Raw genomic sequence first — 21,777 nt, forward strand, 5'->3', positions numbered from 1 at the left:
GACATCAATCCATGCATTCTCGTCAAATCTTCGAATGCTATCTCCCGAAGACCGTAGCAAGCTCAGTCCATGTTTTCCGCTATTCTAACTCATCGATCAAACTTCGCGGATTAGAAACCGCAGAAAATTCGTAGTAAACGTGTCGAGTCGGAAGACGGCCCAAAGGGACCTAAAACACGACTCGAGGCCCATCCTACGATTTCTTAACCAAAAGCCCGTAAACCGCAGCACGGTTTACGCTTGGCCCACTAGGAAGGATAAATGTCAAGTTTCCGCGGATAAATACGGAAGTTTTGAAGATAATTGTGAAGATCGGGAAAAATGGAATATCTCCATTTTTATGCTATGACGGCTTAAGGGCAGAAGAGAAAAAGTGTAAACCGACCTTGGAGCTAGTATATAAGGAGTCCTAGGCGAGGAGCATGGGAGAGAACTTTTTGAGAGAAAACTTAGCACTTAGAGCAATTTAGGCAATTTTCCGTTTTTGTTATTTCGAGCTGCGACTCAATTAGGTTTAGCCGTCTTAGGGTTGCTAGAACTAGGAATCTCGCCGACAGCTCTCGAGCCCATGCTTATACCTTGTTGTAAACGCTCATGCGCAAATTCGGAATAAGATCTTCTTTGCTCTCTTTTTCGATTTCTTATTCTTTATCGTTGTTATTCTCGTGTTCTGATTGCTTGACGTGTGGTAATTAGCAGATATCCGAGTCCTCTGGGAAATTAGGATTTTCCTAGTTTCCTTATTTAAACAGAAATCGACAGTGCAAATTTCGGTTCCCACAATTTCCATGTCTAGGATATCAAACTAAACTGGAACTCTTCTCTACTAATTGGAAGAGCCTTTTTGTCAACAATGGGAGCAATGTGTAACATGCAAACCAACCAATTGTTCCTGACGCTCATAGATCCTCATGTCCACTACAATCCTATTCCTGTTAAGAATCCACATACGTCCTCCAGAAGAATCGATGATCCAGGACTCATCGCAGCATGCCACTGTGGAGCTGAATATCGGACAAAATATTCGGCATCTATCGAAACTCACACTGCAACATCGGTCGACAGTGCTCACCGGAAATCAATTGACATGGCCAAAGTAGAATCGGTCGACAGTAGTCCATGAGATTGGGAAGATGACTACTACAATTCAACTATCGCCGCACACACCATACACACCATGCATACGGAGGAGTATGATGAAGATTATGAGAAGGAACGAGCTATAGAGTACAAAGCCATTTTTGATGACGAAGATAGACTTCTCCACCATTCCTCTTGGAAAAGGAATGCACAGTCGATCGACATAACAGTCTTAACATCGATCGACACTCATCTTAATCAGACTAGCCGAAAACGAGCATCGACCGACATTGCATGATACCCATCGATCGACACTAATGTCGACTGTGCACGAGAAGGAGATTACTCGATTGGCAGTTAGGCAGGTGATCGCTATCACGAGAGCTATGCAGTAGAGATAGTAGTCCGTGATCCATGAGCAGATGAATTTCATGAGGGTTTCACATATTAGAGACTTCTCAATATGCAAATATGCGATGAAGCAGATCAACAACAAGCAGAAGCTTAAGGGGAAAGAACACATTTCAGCCATCCTATCGACAGAACAAATCGTCCGTCGATTGACATCTGTCCGAAACCACCATCCACTCTAAGCAGAAATACTAATTATGATAACCAGTATCTAACACATGATGAGTTTGGTATTTTCAGGGACCTAGATGGCTACGCAAGAGCAATAGATGGACATGCACTGCATATATCCAGATAGGACATTGCAAACAATCTTCAGATGGCTAATGGAGCTGATAATCTCTTCATGGAATAACGCAACATCCCAGCACATCACCAGAGGGTTACAAACGAGTCCTATGAAATAGCTGGTGGAGTAGACAATCATTTCAAGTATTATATTGGACATCATACTCGACCGTTGAGGACCCAACTTCGGTCGACTGATGACCCAAGTTTTGAAAACGCGCCTTTGACTGTTATTGAACTAGGAGATTCCACTAGGAGGAGAAACAACCTGTTCAGAACACATGTTCTACCTATTTCTAAGATTTCAAAGAACAACAAACATTACAATCGGACAACAACTAAAAGTAAGCTCTCATTTCTACATTCATATAACATTTCTATATGTTTAACATGAATATAAGCTCTTTGTCAAATTTTCTCTTTTAAAAAAAAATCCTAAGGATACTTTACAAATACAAATAAAAAACAATAACATGAATGACTTAATCGTAGTGTATAAGAAAATTAATCAATCCATACAACTAATTTTAGTTTAAGAAATAAGACAAATCAAGTTTAAAAATTCTAGAGTTAAGAGAATCAAAAGAATAATCACAGACCTAGTGTTTCGAAACATGGGACTTTGATGAAATTGATCATACAGAGTGTGAAAAGGCTGCCCGATGAAACTCGTACAGAAAGAAGAAGACGTCCGACGAAACCCGTAGAGGAAGAATGAATCTCCAATTCTTCTATTCGTGTCTAAGAACAAAGAGAAGGAAAGTGAGTTAGAGACGGAAAAAAATGATCATAAAGGATGAAGGAACAAGGATTCTTAACCTAAATCGCCATTGATACAGCTTCAAGGTTTTGGCGGAGAAGAGAGTGTCGTGAAATTATGGTAAAAGGTAAAATGCGACACTTAAGTATGTTTTACCTATTTCACTTTCTTTCTTTTTCTACTTTCTTTTTTATTTAACTTTTTTTTTCCTTTTTTACAAAACTAAAATAATTTACGAAAAATCAAAATTAATTAGGTTAATTAAAGGGTATAATGATAAAAATATAAATCCTAGTTACCTAAATAATCTTATACAAGTTTTATTGAGACAAATCTTAGTCGAAACTAACTCCTTTTCCCAATTTTCTCGAAATAAAATTATACTTAGAATCAATTATTCGATCTCAGCTCTAGACAACCTCTTTCACTTCATAAAGTTATTCCAAAAATACAAAGAACAAAATATTTTGTTTCTATCATCAGTAAATACAATATCTGTAAAAGTAAAGGATTGGTGTTCAAAAGTAAAAGACACATGAACAAGTACTCGTGTGAAGTGTTACCATCAAGCAATCAAGTAATTGCTTACTTTAATTCAACTTTTGTTTACAAATAACGAAAAACACACACGTAAATGTGTACATATAGGTGCGTGTGTGCATTACCCTCCTCTATAAGAGTGATCAATTCTATTGAAGTTCAGCTACACAATATTCTCGACCAATTCTCTCTTTTTACTTCTATATCTCTCTCTGATGAAGGGAACACTAAGATACTTAGCAGGAATTGCAGGGCCAAATGGGTTTGGCTCACGATCTACAGCTGAACAAGTTACACAACACTGCTTTCTCCCTTACTCCCATCTCACGGCCATTATCACTGGTTTGTCTTCGTTACACTTTAAATGGATGATATCATTTGAAATGCTTGATATATAAACAATTTTTGTGGAGTAGAATCTCGTGTGTCCCTTTGACGAAAGACAGGTTTCAATATCCTCTACAAAAATAAAAGAACCCAAATTTTGCTGCAATACCGAAGCACATCATAGTGATTCTCCCAGAATTCCTATGTACTCGCCTCCAAATACCCAAGAAATTACTTCTCAAACATATTTTACCATTACTTTTTTATCATTACCTTCTCGTACGCACAACAAATATTTAGTTTATCGTCTGAATTATTTTGTTGTTATTTTCTAATCAGATATTCGATAAAGTTTCTTCCAATACTTGGGAAAAGATCATATGCAAAAAACACGTTATATAAATATATTCGTTGAAGATGTTGTTTGTGTATTTTTTTTTTTTGAGAAAATATTGATTTTGTCTCCATTGAAATTTGTAACATTGTTGGTTACAGCATATTTCCAAACACAATTGATTTGCCTTTTGACTTTAATATGTGAAACATGTCTCATCGTTGCAAAACATTATTTTATTTTATTTTCTTTAGCGATCAGCCTGCCCAAAACGTACTTTATGCCATCTTTATGTTCCCTAATTTGTCGGCTGAAACTTTACACAATAAGAATCAATGAATAAATTTTAAAGTGGTGTCTCTTTACTCTTTATTTTAGTTGTAAGAAAACAAAAAAATTATGATATACCGGATATAATGTTAGTATGGAATACTCTATTTTCATAACATGAAATAAGAAAATGAGCAGAAATTAAATGGTTATAGTGTTTATTTTTGTTTAATGACCCACTTCGCTATTTCACAGGAGGAACATCTGGGATCGGTGCGGAAACCACCAGAGTGTTAGCAAAAAGAGGGGTGAGAGTAGTGATGGCAGTAAGAGATATGAAGAAAGCAGAAATTGTGAAGGAGAGAATAGTGAGAGAGAGCCCAGAAGCTGATATCGTATTATTGGAGATTGATCTCAGCTCTCTCTCTTCAGTGGCCAGATTCTGCTCTCAGTTTCTTTCACAGGATCTTCCCCTCAACATTATCATGTACGTAAGATTCACAACCTCATGAATCATTGCACATATTACTATAACGCCCCGACCAATCCACGGTTAATAGGCCACCCACGTCCGCTCACTCGGTCCATGGACATTCCAACAGTCGGTACACTAATTTTTCAAAGTTCGAAAGTCTTGTTTACTGACCTGCAATCACCACATGACTTTTCTCCGTGCTTTGGCCTCACTTGCACAGTATCGCAAATCACATTCCGATAGATCACCCATCATTTCACTACTCCAGCCAAAGCATGCTTAACTCTGGAGTTCTAAACAGATGTGTGACGGAAAAGGTAAGTCAACTTTGGTGACATAGGTAACCAAATCAATTCTCTTAAGCCTTTCCATATATCACAACTCGGGATGTTACAATTCACCCCCTCTCAAAGAACGCAACGTCCTCGTTGCGCCCCATGACAGGTCTCAAGATGCCTCTCGGGTCAGAACCAAGATGGCTAACCAGCTCTGATACCACTTGTAATGCCCCGACCGCCAACGTATAATGAGTCATGCACGCCCGCTCTCTCAGCCCGTGGACCCATCACGTTCCAACAGTCGGTCGGGGCGTGGGCGGTCTATCCGTTAATTTTTCAAAGACCAAAAGTCTTGTTTACTGACCTTGCAATCACCACATGACCTTTTCCCGTGCTTTGGCCTCACTTGCATGGTATCGCGAATCACTTCCCGGTAGGTCACCCATCCTTTCACTACTTCAGCCCAAAAACACTTAACTAGAGTGTTCTAAACGGATGTGTGATGGAAAAGGTAAGTCAACTTTGGTGACATAGGTAGCCAAATCAATTATCTTAAGCCTTTCCATATATCTTAACTCGGGATGTTACAATTTGTAACGTCCCGACCGCCCACGGCTAATGGGCCACCCACGCCTGCTCTCCCAGCCCGTGGGCCCCATCCCGTTCCAACGATCGATGCGTAAATTTTCCAAGGCTCGGAATCATTGTTTACTAACCCTGCAATCACCACATGACCTTTCTCCGTGCTTTGGCCTCACTCGCACGGTATCGCGAATCACTTCCCGATAGGTCATCCAGCCTTTTACTACTCTAGCCCAAACACGCTTAACTCTGGATTTCTAAACGGATGTGTTACGGAAAAGGTAAGTCAACTTTGATAACATAAGTAGCTAAATCAATCATCTTAATCCTTTAGGAATGGATATGAAAGGAACGGAAAGGAATAAAATTATAGGAATGATGAGGAATAATTATTCTTTATCATATTTAAGGTATGAATGGTGACCAGGGAATGTAGAGGAATAATGCATTCCCTAACGTTCCTGAAAAAAATCACCATTCACAAGGAATAATAATTCCCTCTCATTCTTTTTTATTCTTTTTTTTTTGCAGAGAATTAAAGAAAAAAAGTATTCTTGTTAAAATTGATAAGGAACAACCATTCCTTTTCATTCCTGCTATTTTATTCCCGAACATTCCTTTTTTATATGTTCCTCTTGTTTCCCGAATGGTCACCAGTCAAACTCTTAGGGTATGAATGGTGACCAAGGAACGACGAAGAACAATGCATTCCCTAATGTTCCTAAAAAAAATCACCATTCACAAAAAATGATTTTTTTCTCTCATTCCCTATCATTTTTTTTTTCTGTAGAGAAATAAAGAACAAAATCATTCCTTCTAAAATTTGAGAAGGAACACCCGTTCCTTTTCATTCCTGCTATTTTATTCATGTACATTCATTTCATATTGATTCCTCTTGTTTCCAGAATAGTCACCAGTCTGACGCTTAGTGAAGAATAAATTTATTCTATATTTCTCTGCAACAAACGGAATGAGAAAGAATGGAAAGAAAAAATTATTCCTTATGAATGGTAAAAAATTTCAGGAATGTTAAGGAATACATTGTTCCTCTTCGTTTTTTGGTCACCATTCATATCCTAATAGAGCTACAAAAGTTGGATTGTACCATCATTTTCTTTTCCCATCCACACTCATTTGTACAATGAGACTGAGACTTTAATTAATCACACCCTTGAAAGGAAACGATATATGTATATAAATATATATAACCTTTTTTTTTGCAGAAACAATGCTGGGATTTTCTCTCCAAATCTTGAATTCTCAGAGGAAAAGATTGAACTGACATTTGCTACAAACTTTTTAGGTAGTTTTCTGGAATCACTAGACAGATGACCATATGGAGTGAAGAAGAATTAATGATGTGAAGTATATCTTTTTTTTCAGGACATTACTTATTAACAGAGATGCTGATAAAGAAAATGATAGATACGGCTAAGAAGAGTGGAATCGAAGGACGAGTCATTAACCTTACTTCCGTGATTCATAGTTGGGTCAAGCCTGATTGTTTCTCCTTCCCTGAATTACTACATCCCATTAAGTAATTCACACTCATTTCTATTTTTAATACTAAAACTACTTATTGTATATAGAAACTATTCATATGACATGGTTTATGTTTGGTATGCTAATGTGGTTGCGTAACCAAAGGTATAATGGTACAAAGGCATATGCTCAGTCAAAGCTGGCAACAATTTTACATGCCAAAGCGCTGAGCAGGCGATTAAAGGTGAGTTTGAAAATTTGATTTTAAGCAAATATTAATTATTTTTATTTTTATTTATTTACATAATAATTGGGAAATTTTACAACTATATGTGCTTACAGGACAGAAATGCAAACGTAACGATAAATGCAGTCCATCCAGGGATTGTTAAAACAGGAATTATCAGAGCGCACAAGGGTCTTTTGACAGGTGAAATTAAAACTTTCCATATATAGTAGTGCAAAAGGAATCTAATAATTGGTAAGGAAAAATCAATGAAAATAAAATCATGATGTGCTTTGATGCAGATTCTCTGTTTTTGATAGCTTCGAAGCTCCTAAAGTCTGTAAGCCAGGTAGGTTTATGGTTATTACTTCCATTTTTTTGTCCAAGTAGTACTATCATAGGCTTAATAAACTTATTTTGCTTTTTCCTGACAATATATATGTTATTTTAAATCCCAAACAAAAGTTTTATTGTCATCATCAATATTAATGCCAGAGAGTCGTATATAAATTACATGGCAATATAAATCCTATGAAGTATTAACACTAACACAAGCAAATATATTAAAACTTTTTACCAAAAAGAAAAAAAAATTAATACTTTTATATTATATTAACTCCCGAGTTCTTTTTTATTATGGCGGTTAGGGCGCAGCGACGACATGTTATGTGGCTTTGAGTAACGAAACCAAAAGGATTAGTGGAAAGTATTTTGCAGACTCGAATGAGACAAATTGCTCAGATTTGGCGAATGATGTATCTTTAGCTCTCAAGCTCTGCACCAACAGTCATACCCTAATCCATGATTATTTGCATCTATCTCTTTTTAATCTGAGTCTTCTGTAACTCTTCTTGATATATATCCCTTTTCTACTAAAAGAAAATCCACCAATTTATTGATGTAAAGTAATTGTATCAAGACTTATCTCATCATCATGTGTGTTTCCTCATAGACCTCAGTATTTTCCTAAAGGATCTTTACCGAGGTCTAATGATTTCATACTAAACACTCATTCTCATTTCTTCTTATGTCAAAGTTTGGGTAAAAGAATTCTTACTTTTCTGTTATCAACATTTATAGGTATTTTTTTTTTGAAAAAACATATATAGGTTCATGAGATATTTGATTTTGGACAAACCTTCCCAAAACATAGGACCAAAAAATAATAGGAAATATCGTCAATAGCATTGAATCAATCTATATTGTTAAAAGAGAAGTACAAATATATATTTATCCTTAAATTTATAACTTATTTACAAGTCAATGCCACTGAAATATTAAATAATATTAACTGTAAGTTTTTTTGTCATCAACATAAACAGATTCATACTGACTCTGTTAAAACATTAACTTTAAGTAGGAACATTTACTTTAAGTAATCATTATTTTTCCTATTTTATCAAATTATTTCCTAAGTCAAATTTAGCTAAATTTTTCTGTTTAACATATTTCCTAAAATGATTTAGCTAAATTTTAGGAAAATTAAAGTTTAAAAATGATTTTTAATAATATTATGTAATATTTATCAAGTATCATATAATCCCACACATTTAGATTGTAAGAAATAAAAGATATTTATTTCGAATATTTCAAAAGTATATGTTTAACCGGTTACCATTATATATTTTCAATAATAAAATATATCTATGTTTAGATTTAAATATTTTTTGAATTACGTGTAGAAAATTATGGATTGTTTATAACATAATATTCATTCTAATCTATCTAAATCTCACCTAAATATATATATATATATATATATATATATATATATATATATATTTTCAGATATTTCTAAAATATATTTTTAACCATTTCAGTTACTATTAATTATTTTCAACAATAAAATCTATTTACATTAAGATTTAAATATCATTGAATTACTTGTAGAATAATATTTAATGTTTATAACTGAATATTCATTTTATGATGTATCTAAATCTCGCAATATTGCTCAAAATATTTAAAATATTATTACATTTGTGAAACAAGTTCGTGTTAAAAGAAATATTGTTAAAATCAGACTCCTCTCTTTCACTTCCGTTGCAGACAACGTCTTTTCCGTGAAGGAGTGCGTTGAATCCGTAAAACGCTGCATTTTGAGAGAAAAGGCGAAAAAGCGACTCTGAGTGCGATTTCCGATCTGAGTTCTGATCCGATGGATTCGGCTATACCGCCGAATCAATCTGATTCTCTGGGTAGTGATTTGGTGCGGAAAGAGGTGAGGGTTAATCGTGAGGAGGTTGGGGTTGTTCGAGTGGAGGATTTAGCAAATCAGGAGAAAGTTGAGGTAGATAAAAAAGTTCTGGGTCCAAAGTGTTGGGTCTCAGCGGTCAAAGATAAGAAGGTTTTGCAGAAGTATGACATTGATGTGTCAATGAAGGATGGGAAGCATACAGTGGAGGTTCCGGATGAGGTTATCTCTGATTCAACTTCGTTTTGGGAAGATGTCATAGTGGGGAAGTTCTTGGATCTAGCGCCTCATGTAGCTAAGGTCCACATGGTGCTAAACAAGATTTGGAGCTATGGTGAGTTAGATTTGAAGGTGGAAGTCTATGAAGTAAATGCTACAACTATGCCCTTTAGGGTCTCAAATCCAAAAGCAAGAGCGAAGGTTCTAAGGAGAGGTATGTGGAACATATCTGGTGTGCCAATGGTGGTAGCGAAATGGACGCCAAAGCAGGAGGAAGAAATGATTCCCATGTGGGTTCATCTCAGGAAAGTCCCTCTTCCTATGTACTCGTGGAAGGGTCTCAGTTTCATCACTAGTACTGTTGGGTTGCCTGCAAGACTTCATCCTGAAACTGTGGCGTGTTCAAACTTCGAAGTAGCTAAGGTGTTTGTAAATGTTGATGTCTCTAAAGTTTTACCAAAGGAAATCAACTTTACAAAGAATGGGAAGGAATTTACGGTGGAGTTTCACTATCCATGGCTACCTTCGAGATGTGGGACATGTGGAGAAATTATGTGTGATGAAGAGTAAAGGGATGAAGCTAAATGAAAGAAGTAACACTCGGATTGATGCTCCGGTTGATGTCAATGCAGAAGTTGTAGAAACAGTCAATGAGAAAGAAATTGAGGAAGAGGGCAGTAATAACTCTATCGCAGAGAAGGCAGTGTCAGATACTGGGACGTCTCAGGAGGCTTCAGTAAAAGCTTGGTCGCTAGTATCTCAATCTAAAGTGGGCAGAGCTCAGGTACAATCACCAAGTAAACCAGCTGATGAAGTCATGATATTTGCTTCAAAGTTTTCTAATCTCAGTGATGATGTGGAGGAAGGTGAAATTCTGGTAGAAGAGCAGCAAGGAAATCAAATAAAAGAAGTTGAAGTTAGTGAGACAGAGGGGGATTCTGATGCGGATCTGTTGGAAGATCACATTTTGGATCAGCAGAGTAAAGGGAAGGATAAGTCAGTTCAGAAAAAAAGGAAGAAGAGAGGTCGGAAGACTAAAGCTCAAGATGCAAATCTCATGAGCACAAGGTCTTCTCGGCGAAATCTTTAATTATGTCGTGTTTCTTCTGGAATATGCGCGGATTCAACAAACCTTTGAAGCATTCCGTGGTAAGAGATTGGGTAAATGGAAATGATCTGAAGTTTGGATGTATTTTGGAGACAAGGGTGAAGGAAAGAAAGGCAGAAGGGATTTTGAGAAGGTATTTCGAGATTGGAGTTCTATGACAAACTATGAGCACAGTCAAGGTGGTAGAATCTGGCTTGTCTGGAGGGATACAATCCGTGTCACTCTGGTTCACAAATCAGACCAAATGATTACGTGTTCAGTGGGTATGCAAGGTGAAGAGGAGTTCTTCTGCACTTTCATTTACGCATGTAATCTGGTGGAAGGTAGAAAGGAGCTATGGGAGGATATTTGTCATCATAAGAACTCACCTTTGTTTCAAAATAAGGCGTGGGTACTTATGGGAGACTTTAATGAAATATTAGAAGGTGAGGAAAATTCAGGATTCTCTGATTTGGGAAGGCTTCCTTGTGGAATGAGAGATTTTCAAAGGATGGTACTTCACTGTAATCTATCAGACATGGGCTATCGGGGTCCACTGTTTACATGGTGTAATAAAAGAGAGGAGGGAGTGATCTGCAAAAAGTTAGATAGAGTGCTGATAAACGATGTTGGGCAGCAAAGATTTTCAAGTGCGTTCTCGGTATTTGAGTCAGGAGGATGCTCAGATCATATGAGATGCAAGATTCAACTGTTGGCTTCTGGTGAGAAAATCCGTAGACCCTTCAAGTATGTCAACGCCATTGGAAGTCTCCCTCAGTTTATTCCTATGGTAAAGGAGTATTGGGACGCAACAGAAAATATTTTCCATTCCACTTCTGCGATGTTTAGATTCTCAAAAAAGCTGAAAGCCTTGAAGCCTCTTATCAGGGAGTTGGGTCGGGAGAAGTTAGACAACTTATCAAAGAGAGCAAAAGTGGCGCATGATATACTTTGTGACAAGCAGAATCAGACCCTTTTAAATCCGAGTAGTAGTTCCATTCAAGAAGAGGCTGATGCGTATGGGAAATGGTTACAAGTAGTGGGTGTGGGAACCGAAATTCACACTGTCGATTTCTGTTTAAATAAGGAAACTAGGAAAACCCTAATTTCCCAGAGGTCCCGGATATCTGCTAATACCACACGTCAAACAATCAGAACACGAGGATAACAACGATAAAATATAAGAAATTGAAAAGAGAGCAAAGTAGATCTTATTCCGAATTTGCGTTTGAGCGTTACAACAAGGTATAAGCCTGAGCTCGAGAGCTGTCGGCGAGATTCCTAGTTCTAAAACCCTAAGACGGCAATAACCTAATTGAGTCGCAGCTCGAATAACAAAAACGGAAATATGCCTAAATTGCTCTAAGTGCTAAGTTTACTCTGAAAAATTTCTCTTCCATGCCTCTCGCTTAGGACTCCTTATATACTCGCTCCAAGGTCGGTTTACGCTTTTCCTCTTCTGCCCTTAAGCCGTCATAGCAAAAAATAGAGATTCCATTTTTTCCGATCTTCGTAATTGTCTTCAAAATTCCGTATTTATCCGCGGAAACTTGACATTTATCTTCCCTTGCGAACCATGTGTAAACCGTCGTATGGTTTACGGGCCTTTGGTTAAAATCGCGAGATGGGCCTCGAGTCGTGTCTTAGGTCCCTTTGGGCCATCTTACGACTCGAAACGTTTATCGCGACTTCTTTGGATAAAAGAATGAACTTTCCGCGGTTTTTACCGCAAAGTTTGATCGATGATTTAGAACGACGGAAAACATGAGCTGAGTTTGCTACGGTCTTCGGGAGATAGCGTCGAAGGATAGACGAGAAAGCATGGACTGGTGTCGTATCGACGTTTCAGAAGAGCTCGGTCGCTACGTAGCGACCAGGCTTTGGCTCGAGCTTGGTCGCTACGTAGCGACCGGATAGCGTGCATGTGCGGTAGTTACGTAATGACCGAGCTTGGTTTTTCCGTGTTCCGATTGTCATACTCGAACCTATCCGTAATTGGTTTGGGTATGTTTCCGATGGCTTATGTTTGATCTAAATGGAATTCGAGATGAAACTTCATCTCGAAAAGCTATGTTGCGGAGAGTCATAGTTATATATTGCGGAGATTTGGACGTTAACTTCGTCGTTACCGTTTTCGACCCCAACAGTTAGCCCCCCGGCCGTTAGAACCGTGGATTTCCAGCGAGATTCTAACGCGCGGTATGGCGAGTTCGGACGAGATTGGTGTATTTGGGCGAAGTTTGTGTCTGAAAATCTGCAAGTAAATAGTAATTCTTCATGCCTATAAGAAGGGAGGTAACTTCTTCACAATTTTTTCACTTGCTTGTTTTCATAAAGATTTCCCTTAAGAAAAAATTTCTTTCTTTCTCTCTATCCTTTTCTTCTAGTTTCCCAAAAGAGAAGTATAAAATGTCGAGTAAGAAAAAGATTTCAAGGAAAGGGTCTTCGTCCCCAAGCGCTCATGAAGAGCTCCTTGTTCCGAAGATAGAGTTCGTGCCTCACTCGGTAGATCCTGCCGAGAATGAGGCATGGTGGGTTGCGCATTACGGTTCGATCACTCCTCCCAAAGAGAAGTCATTCCCGGTCCTGACCCATCATGCAGTCGAGGAAGGGGCTCCAAGCAGGAGTACCGACGAGTTTCTCGAGATCATGCGATAGTTCTACCATATTCCGTTCACGGTGGAATTCTGGGTGTTCCCCATCGAGGGGAGCGCGCTAATAGCCCCCCAGAGGGTTACTTTACTTGCTACAAAGCGTTTGTAGTGCATTGTCGCTTGTGGTTCCCGATTCCTGAAATCATCGTCTGCGTGTTGGACCGTTTCGAGGTGGCGATAAGCTAGCTGAATCCCCTTTCCATTCAGCATCTCATTGGAATCATGATCCTGAGCTACGAGCATGGTCTCTCCCTTTCCGTCGATCACTTTGAAGCACTTTTGAGGCTACAGCTCGTCAAGGATACGGACAAGTATAGGCTGGTCCCTCGGAGCTTTATGTCGGTGGTTAAGAGGTTCATCTCCAACTTCAACTCGTGGAAGAAGTTTTTCTTATTTGTTCGTATAGACACTGCGTCTGTCGAAGAGAGTTGTATCCCACTGTTCTGGAGGTTGCCGAATGACCGTCCCTTCATCAACCCGCTTGCTCTGTTCCTCGAGTATATCATCGAAGTGAGGAATCTTGTTAGGAACGGTCCGTTTTTCTGGACTTCTTTTATGCTGAAGGGAGTTCGGAAGGCGTTGAGGTTTGTGCGTCCAGGTCCTGTGGAAACGGGGAGCGACTCCGAGCCCGATGATCAGAGTCCCGACGCTGCCCTCACTGTTGCGACGGGGTGGAACTCTTCGAAGGGGAAGGATATTGATCTTGGTGACATAGAGTTTTCGATGGACGATTCTATGCTTCTGGGATGGGATCCAGACCTTGCTTACGGCGATGGAAGCGGTACTAACGAGGTTCCTATTCCGGATTTCGATGATTTCTTCGCTGGTCTTTCCTCTGGCTTCGATGCTCCTCCGCCTATGAATGAATCATGGAGGCCGAAAGTCGTCACGGAAGGGTCTCGCATTATCAACGGGGTTAGATTTTTTCGAAAATTTTGGCGATTGCCTAGTTGTTTCTTTTTCCGCTTGTAACATGTTAATCGGTTTCGCAAGGCCTTAACTTGCTTGGCAAGGCCATTGAGGCGAGCCATAGGGAAGCCATGGTCTATCGCTTTAAAGCGGAGAAAGCGAAACGTGATCTCGCTTGCGTGCAAGGCGAGATGTTGGAGCGAGATGTGCAACTTGCTCGTGATCTTGCGAGGGCTATCCGCAAGGCGGAAAGGAAGGGCAAGAGGGATATCGTCGAGGTGATGAAGACTCGTGCCTCTTAGTTCCAGTTCGAGGTGATTTCCGTGAGTGCCGTGGTTCAGTCGGAAGTCTTTGAAGGACGCGAGCCGACGACTACGTTTTCGAGAAGGAAATGAGTTTGATGAAGAGCGGCATGAACAAACATGCTCACGCTGAGGCGCTCATTCCCTCGATCGACGGGAGGATCCAAGGATGCTGGGACTCCATCCCGGTTTCTCTTAATACTGAAGAGGTCGCGACCGGGTTTCGCGATGGTGACGAGGAAGTGGATCGTCCTGCGGATGCATTCGGCGCTTCGTTGTCCGGGGACTTTTACTTTGGATCTTGATAGGTGGAGTGATCATTGAGAGGGAGGTGTTTGTTTATCTGTTATACGTTTGTGGCCGCATGTGGCCTTTATTTCAAGAGATTATATGGGCCTGTTTTGGCCGTTTTATCATTTTACCGGGACTGGCCGTTGGTGGCTTTGAATCCCTACTGCTTTACGCGGTTTATATATATATGATGGATATTTTATGTTGAATTGTTTTGAGTAAGTTCGAATTAAATACGAGTTGTCGTTTCATATTTAATTCCGTTGAGACGTTCAATCTGTCGGTTCGTTCGTGACTTTTCGTAAAAATTACTTATTCTTATGATTTTCAGGAACGTTGAGATGTGAACGGAGAGACATGATTTAGGATCTCGTATCATTTAGATATCATGTCTTGAGATATCTGAGACCAATGCGATGGGTTTAGGGTAAAACCTCGGTTTACTTTCAGTTTAAGGTTTGTGCGGTGACTAGCCGGCTATCTTTTTTCCTGTTGCGATTTTTCCTGATTCGTACCGATTTAAAGTCCGTGATAGGTTCTCGGCTTATACGACTTGTATGGTATGAATCGAGCATCTTCTTAGAGACAATTTTTAAGCCAACTGGAAGTGCATGGCATTGAGCCATGGGGTTCCCATGATCACGTTGTAGATAGCGGGATGATCGACTACCGCGAACTCGACAATTTTCGTGATCTCCTTGGCCATGACTGGCAACTGGATTGATCCGAGAGTCATCGACACTTTGCACGAAAAACCCATGAGTGGTTTCGGCGTCAGAATTACTTCCCCGAGTTTGATGCTCATTTGATTGAGAGTGTCGCGGAAGATTACATTGACCATGCTTCCCGTGTCGATGAGTACCCTCCCAACTTCCAGGTCTCGTATGTCGAGATCTATGACGAGCGGATTGCAGTGAGGTTGATCTATGCCGCCAGCTTCCTCCTTTGTGAAGGTGATCGAACAATTTTGGCCACCTCGAAGAGGAGACCATGTAGGCCATTTTGCACTCGACTCTGCCTTCCATTGGTAAGTCTTGATGGCCGAAACAGTATCGTTGCAATATTGCGATCCTCCGATGATCATGTTGACTCTGCGACGATTGTTATCATTCCCCTTGTTGTCCGACCTCCTGTCCGTTTATCCCCGGGTTGGTTTCATTGAGGGGATTTTTCAGCGGGTGGATTTCTGTCCGTCTTTGGAGGGCGATCGGAATCGAGGATGAGATCTTTGACGCTGGTTACTTCCAAGAGCTCTCCAGAGAGTAGCTTCGCGGCCAGCCTTGCTCCCAATACTTTGCAGTTAGTCGTGGAGTGTCCTTGGGACTGGTGGAACTCTCAGAAGGTGTTTTCGTCATATCCTTGATTGCGGGTCCACGTATTACCTGTGGTTCGGCCTTGGTGCGAATTGATCGCGTAATTGTGCGCTCCTTGGAGATCTTCCACCTCGTGATGGACATACTAGTCATTACGAGAGTTCTTCTTTTTTGCTTTCGGATCTACGTCTTTTGAGGATGGTCTTGCCGACTTATGTTTTTGCGACAATACTTTTGTTTACTCCTCGATTATGATGTAGTCAGTTGCCTTGTGGAGGGCGTCCTGGATCGTCCGCGGTTTGTCGAGGGTTATCCATTTTCTGAATTTCGACTTTTACAAGAGCATTTTTCTGAGTGCGTCGATGGCCAGTTTGTCGCTTTTTCCACTGACCCTGGACATCACCAGTTTGAATCGGCTGATGAACTCGCGGAGGGGTTCGTCTTCCCTCTGGGATAGACTCCAGAGATTGACATCAGAAATTTCTCTATCTATGAACATAGAGTATTGTTTGAGAAATTCCGACGCGAGCTGTCGGAAACTCCCGGTAGAGTTTCGCTTAAGGTGCGCGAACCATTCGAGGGCTGCTCCTTCCAGATTCTCTACGAACAGGCGGCAATAGCCGGCATCTTTTTCGCCATCCTTCAGTCTCGCTCTTCCCATCGTAATGTGGAAAGCCTGAAGGTGCGCCTTCAGATTGGTCGTACCGTCATACTTTGGTACTTTGATTTTTTCCGGATCTGACACCCTCATATATGAGATGCGAGTGGTGAAAGGGGTCTTCCGAGCCTCTTCCAGCAGCCTGTCGATCTCAAGGGCAGCGCTAGTAGCATGATGGATTTGAGACTTTACGGCTCTTACTTCTGCCGCAGTCTTGGTGATGTAGTCGTGAAGATCGCAGATATCCGACGTCTCGTCAGTAGATTTCCGAGCCTATCGGCGTTTACTGCGAGTGAGCTCGGTTTTCTTTTCAGACAGCTCTTCTTGTTCGTTCCAATAGAGGATTTCCTCTTCTTCCGTCATTGGTTTGTCTAACGGAGAGCTTTCCCGAGCAGATCGGCTTCTGGTCTTACTTGGATGTCTGTCGACGTCCTCATCGGTATCGTTGGAGACATCGCTAGGATCCAGGTCAACGCGTTCGACTTCGTTATCCTCCGAATCCTTTACGGGAGGTGGAGGACTTTTGGGGTTCCCCTTTTCGACGGGAGATTTTTTGTTAGGGTTTTGTCTCGAAGGACGTTTCGGAAGAGCTCGGTCGCTACGTAGCGAGCTCGGTCGCTACGTAGCGACCGGATAGCGTGCATGTGTGGTAGTTGCGTAATGACAGAGCTTGGTTTGTCCGTGTTCTGATTGTCATACTCGAACCTATCCGTAATTGGTTTGGGTATGTTTCCGATGGCTTATGTTTGATCTAAATGGAATTCGAGATGAAACTTCATCTCGAAAAGCTATGTTGCGGAGAGTCATACTTATATATTGCGGAGATTTGGACGTTAACTTCGTCGTGACCATTTTCGACCCCAACAGCGGGTTTGGAAGAGGATTTTCTAAAGCAGCGGGCGAAGCTTCATTGGCTAGATGTGGGGGATAAGAACAATAAAACGTTCTACAATTCTATCAAAAGCAGGCAGGCTCAGAACGGTATTCGTGAGCTCAGATGTTCGGATGGTACCACAGTCTCTAATCACTCAGACATTAAAAAGGAAGCTGAGAGATTCTTCTCAGAGTTTTTAAACCAGATTCCTGGAAGTTATCAAGGGGCTTCTGTGGAAGAGTTGCAAAGTCTCTTTGGGTTTAGATGTACTGCTGAGGACTGTAGGTTGGTAGAGTCGGAAGTTACCGAAGAGGAGGTACGTAAGGTTCTGTTTTCTATGCCATCATACAAGTTCCCAGGGCCTGATGGCTATCCTTGTGAGTTTTCAAAGCAACTTAGTCTGTTCTGGGTAAGGAGTTCACCATCGCAGTGCAGTCGGTTTTTCGGTTTGGCTTTCTTCCTAAAGGGGTTAACTCTACAATTTTAGCTCTGGTACCTAAGAAGACTGACTCTATGGAGATGAAGGACTATAGGCCTATTGCCTGCTGCAATGTCCTTTACAAAGTCGTCTCTAAGATCCTAGCAAATAGGCTAAAGGGGCTTCTTCCTCGAGTGATCACGGAGAATCAGTCAGCATTTGTAAAGGGAAGGTTGCTGATAGAAAATGTGTTGTTGGCTTCAGAGCTTGTAAAAAAATACCACAAAGAGGAAGTCTCTCCGCGGTGTGTGATGAAGATTGATATATCAAAGGCCTTTGAATCAGTTCAATGGTCCTTTGTTCTGAAGAGTTTGGAAGCTCTAGGAGTGCCAGAGAAATTTAACGGTGACCTTGCTGGTTACTTCCAAAGTACAAGAGGTTTGAGGCAGGGCTGCTCCCTCTCGCCATACTTGTTTGTGCTGTGTATGAATGTTCTCTCACATAAAATCGATAAAGCAGTGGAGCAGGGTAAGTTCAAGTTCCATCCGCAGTGTAAAGAGCTATCTCTTACTCATCTTTGTTTTGCGGATGATCTGATGGTGTTCGTAGAAGGTTTTAAAGAGTCTATAGAGGGGGCCCTCTCGGTATTTGATGAATTTGCTGTATGGTCAGGTCTCTTTATCAGTATAGAGAAGTCCACAATTTATATGGCTTGTGTCTCAGTAGAGGAGAAGGGGAGGATCTTAGCTAACTTCTCTTTTGCGGATGGGGATCTTCCGGTTCGTTATTTGGGACTCCCTCTGATGACTCAAGGGATGAAGAAGCAAGATTTCCTACCTCTGGTGAAAAAGATCAGGAGCAGAATCAACTCTTGGACTTGTAGATTTATTTCATATGCTGGAAGACTTCAGCTAATCAAATCAGTTCTGATGAGTATTGTAAACTTTTGGGCAGGGGTTTATAGGCTTCCTAGTAAGTGTATGAAAGAGATTGAACAACTCTGTTCATCATTCCTTTGGTATGGCCCTGAGTTGAAGTCAACTGGTGCGAAAGTTGCTTGGAGAGATATTTATAAGTTGCAGAATGAAGGTGGGTTGGGTATTCGACCGTTGAAGGAAGTAAACATTGTGTATGGGTTAAAACTCATATGGAGAATGCTCACTGGGGTATCTCTGTGGGGAAAATAGATTAAGATTAAGCTACTGAAACAGAAAAGCTTTTGGGAAGTAAAGGAAAACACTCAAATGGGATCTTGGATATGGAAGAAGATGCTTAAATTGAGAGAGGTGGTAAGATTTTTTTACAAAATAGCAGTGGGAAATGATTGGCACATCTCGTTCTGGTATGATAGATGAGCGGATAGAGTAGTTCTTATTGACATTTTGGGTGATCGTGGTGTCGTTGATATGGGGATTAGGAGAGGTGCAACGGTTGAGGAGGCTGTGATGAATGTGCGTAGAAGGCGCAGGCATCGTGCTGGAATTTTGAATGAAATTGAAGCAAATATAACAGAGCTAAAGGATAAGCTTTGTCCATCTACTGAGGGTATGAGTATGTGGCGTAGGGGGTCGGGATATAAAGCTAGTTTCTCAACTAACGAGACTTGGAGGTTTTTGAGAGTGAATTTTACTCAGTGTAGTTGGTCAAGAAGCGTCTAGTTTTCGCAGGCAACTCCTAAGTTCTCGTTCATAGTGTGGCTTGCGATGTTGAATAGGTTATCAACTATGGACAGAATTTCAAGTTGGAGTAGAGGGGTTGATGAAACATGTGTCCTGTGTAAGTGTGCTCCTGGAACAAAGAATCATCTCTTCTTTGGTTGTTCCTTCTCTTCTCAGCTGTGGGAATTTTTTGTGAAAGGGATGTTGGGTAGTGCTTACACAAATGATTGGAATGCGATAGTAATCTTGATCGCAGATCAGTCCATGGAAAGAAAGAATCTCTTCTGCGTTAGATATGCATTTCAAGCTGCGGTCTATGCGTTATGGAGGGAAAGAAATAAGATCAAACATGATGATAAGCCATTGCCATTGTCAGCTCTACGGAAGTTGGTTGAGAAAGGAGTTCGTAATAAGCTAAGTCTGATGAGAATTAAAGGTGGCAAAGGAATGCAAGGGATTTTGCAGTATTGGTTTGGTGCTAGATTGTAAATAGAAATAAACTTTGCTTGGGGTTATAATCTGGATTTGTAAAGGGGGGAAGAAATAGGGTTTACATAAAGGTGCACTAGTTGTAGTCAGGTTTTTTTGAATAATATAATTTAACATTCATTCAAAAATAAAATTTTATATTCAAACATATCAATGGGTCAATATTTGTCGAAAGTTTAGTATGGCGTATGGATCAATATTTTTTTACAATATGTACACAATTTAATTATTGAATTTATAAATATTTCAAAATATTATAATATTTAAAATTTTAACTAATAAACATTTAAATAATAATCACGTATATAAAAGTGAAAATAAGTACCTGCACGGGCGTGCGGGTCAAGTTCAAGTGCTCCTTAAATTGGATCCTCTAAAATCAAACTAGAGATTTTTTCCGCGCTTCGCGCAGATTGTGTATTTTGAAATATTGACCGTTTTTTCTTATATATAAATTGTTGCATTTATATTATATTTAATTTTAGATTTAGTATAGTCAATTTAGAGCTATTGTTTTATTTGTGTATGTGGCTTGAATCATCTAATTTTTTTTACAAATCGATAATGTATCATTAATAGAAAACAAACTCATAAATGCATAGTAAGAAAAGTTCTCTAGACACTTACAAATATCATTCTAAGTTTATGTCATCAATTTGAAATAGGTTGTTGATTGTGGTTTTAGGATTGAAACCACTTTTTAAATGTTTGACGGTGCAATATTAACTTGACTAAAACAAAATTTAATATGAATTATACGTATGTAAAATATAATATTTTATTTCATTAACTTCATTTTTGTTGTATTGACTTGGCTTTTTTCTATGTTTCACTTATCTAGAATGTTTAACATTTCATTTAGGTGATGTTTATTGATGAAATTGAATTTTCAAGCATAATAGATGTATTGTTAATTACTTGCAAATTGTCTCTAATTATGTTGATTATTATAAGACACACATATTATAATAGGGTATGTGCTTTATTTATTTTCCCTAGTATAAAAGTGATACTAAAAAAATTGGTATTTGATTGTCATTTAACTATGATTTCTGTTAGTCTACTGGTCTTTATTATTTTATTGTTTTACTAAATGACAATCAAATACATAAATTTTAAGAACCTAACCTGATTTTGCATTCGGCATTATGCAAGGCACAAAAGTTGAAAATTGTGGTGGAAAGTTTAGCAAATAATTTTTTTTTTTGAATTTATGTTTTTTAGAGCTTACACTTCATCAGATATTGTATTTATATTTTCATAATATTTTTAAAATTACGAAGTCATCATTTTACTTCATTTTCTAAATGTATCTCTCAGTATGATATTTGTGAAAGCAATGCTAAAATAGTATTTTAGAGTTTGAAAAGAGAAGTTAGTGAAAATGTGCGATATTTTCTTAACTAATAACTAATTTAGAAAAATACTAAATTTTCAAACACGTTTTAGAATTATTATATTTGTGTAGAATTATAATTTAATAAAATTGGTTTGACATTTTAAAAGACTGAACATCAATCTTTTAGCTATTATGGATATTTCAACTTTTCATATTTATTTAAAAGCCATGTAACTATCCCAGTATCCCTAACTGGACATTTTCTATCTCTAACTATTACAAATAAGTTTGTCAAGAATTATGGGTTTTAGGTTGTTAA

The 21,777-nt window shown here is 39.4% G+C and overlaps 2 protein-coding genes across 2 annotated transcripts; both read left to right on the forward strand.

The window, feature by feature from the left end:
* The first annotated feature begins 601 nt into the window (after positions 1 to 601).
* Positions 602 to 8,081, forward strand: LOC103843875 (short-chain dehydrogenase TIC 32 A, chloroplastic). Its single transcript, XM_009120650.3, has 8 exons — positions 602 to 3,421; positions 4,266 to 4,497; positions 6,569 to 6,648; positions 6,729 to 6,882; positions 6,993 to 7,071; positions 7,170 to 7,257; positions 7,356 to 7,402; positions 7,701 to 8,081. Exons 1-8 carry the CDS (start codon positions 3,295 to 3,297, stop codon positions 7,896 to 7,898), a joined length of 1,005 nt encoding a protein of 334 aa, XP_009118898.1. The 5' UTR covers positions 602 to 3,294; the 3' UTR covers positions 7,899 to 8,081.
* An 11,297-nt stretch (positions 8,082 to 19,378) lies between these two features.
* LOC103843898 lies at positions 19,379 to 20,119 on the forward strand. Its single transcript, XM_009120670.2, has 2 exons — positions 19,379 to 19,581; positions 19,687 to 20,119. Exons 1-2 carry the CDS (start codon positions 19,379 to 19,381, stop codon positions 20,117 to 20,119), a joined length of 636 nt encoding a protein of 211 aa, XP_009118918.2.
* Positions 20,120 to 21,777: the final 1,658 nt, after the last annotated feature.

Source organism: Brassica rapa, chromosome A10, assembly GCF_000309985.2.
Source record: "Brassica rapa cultivar Chiifu-401-42 chromosome A10, CAAS_Brap_v3.01, whole genome shotgun sequence".
In the NCBI taxonomy this organism is placed as follows: domain Eukaryota; kingdom Viridiplantae; phylum Streptophyta; class Magnoliopsida; order Brassicales; family Brassicaceae; genus Brassica; species Brassica rapa.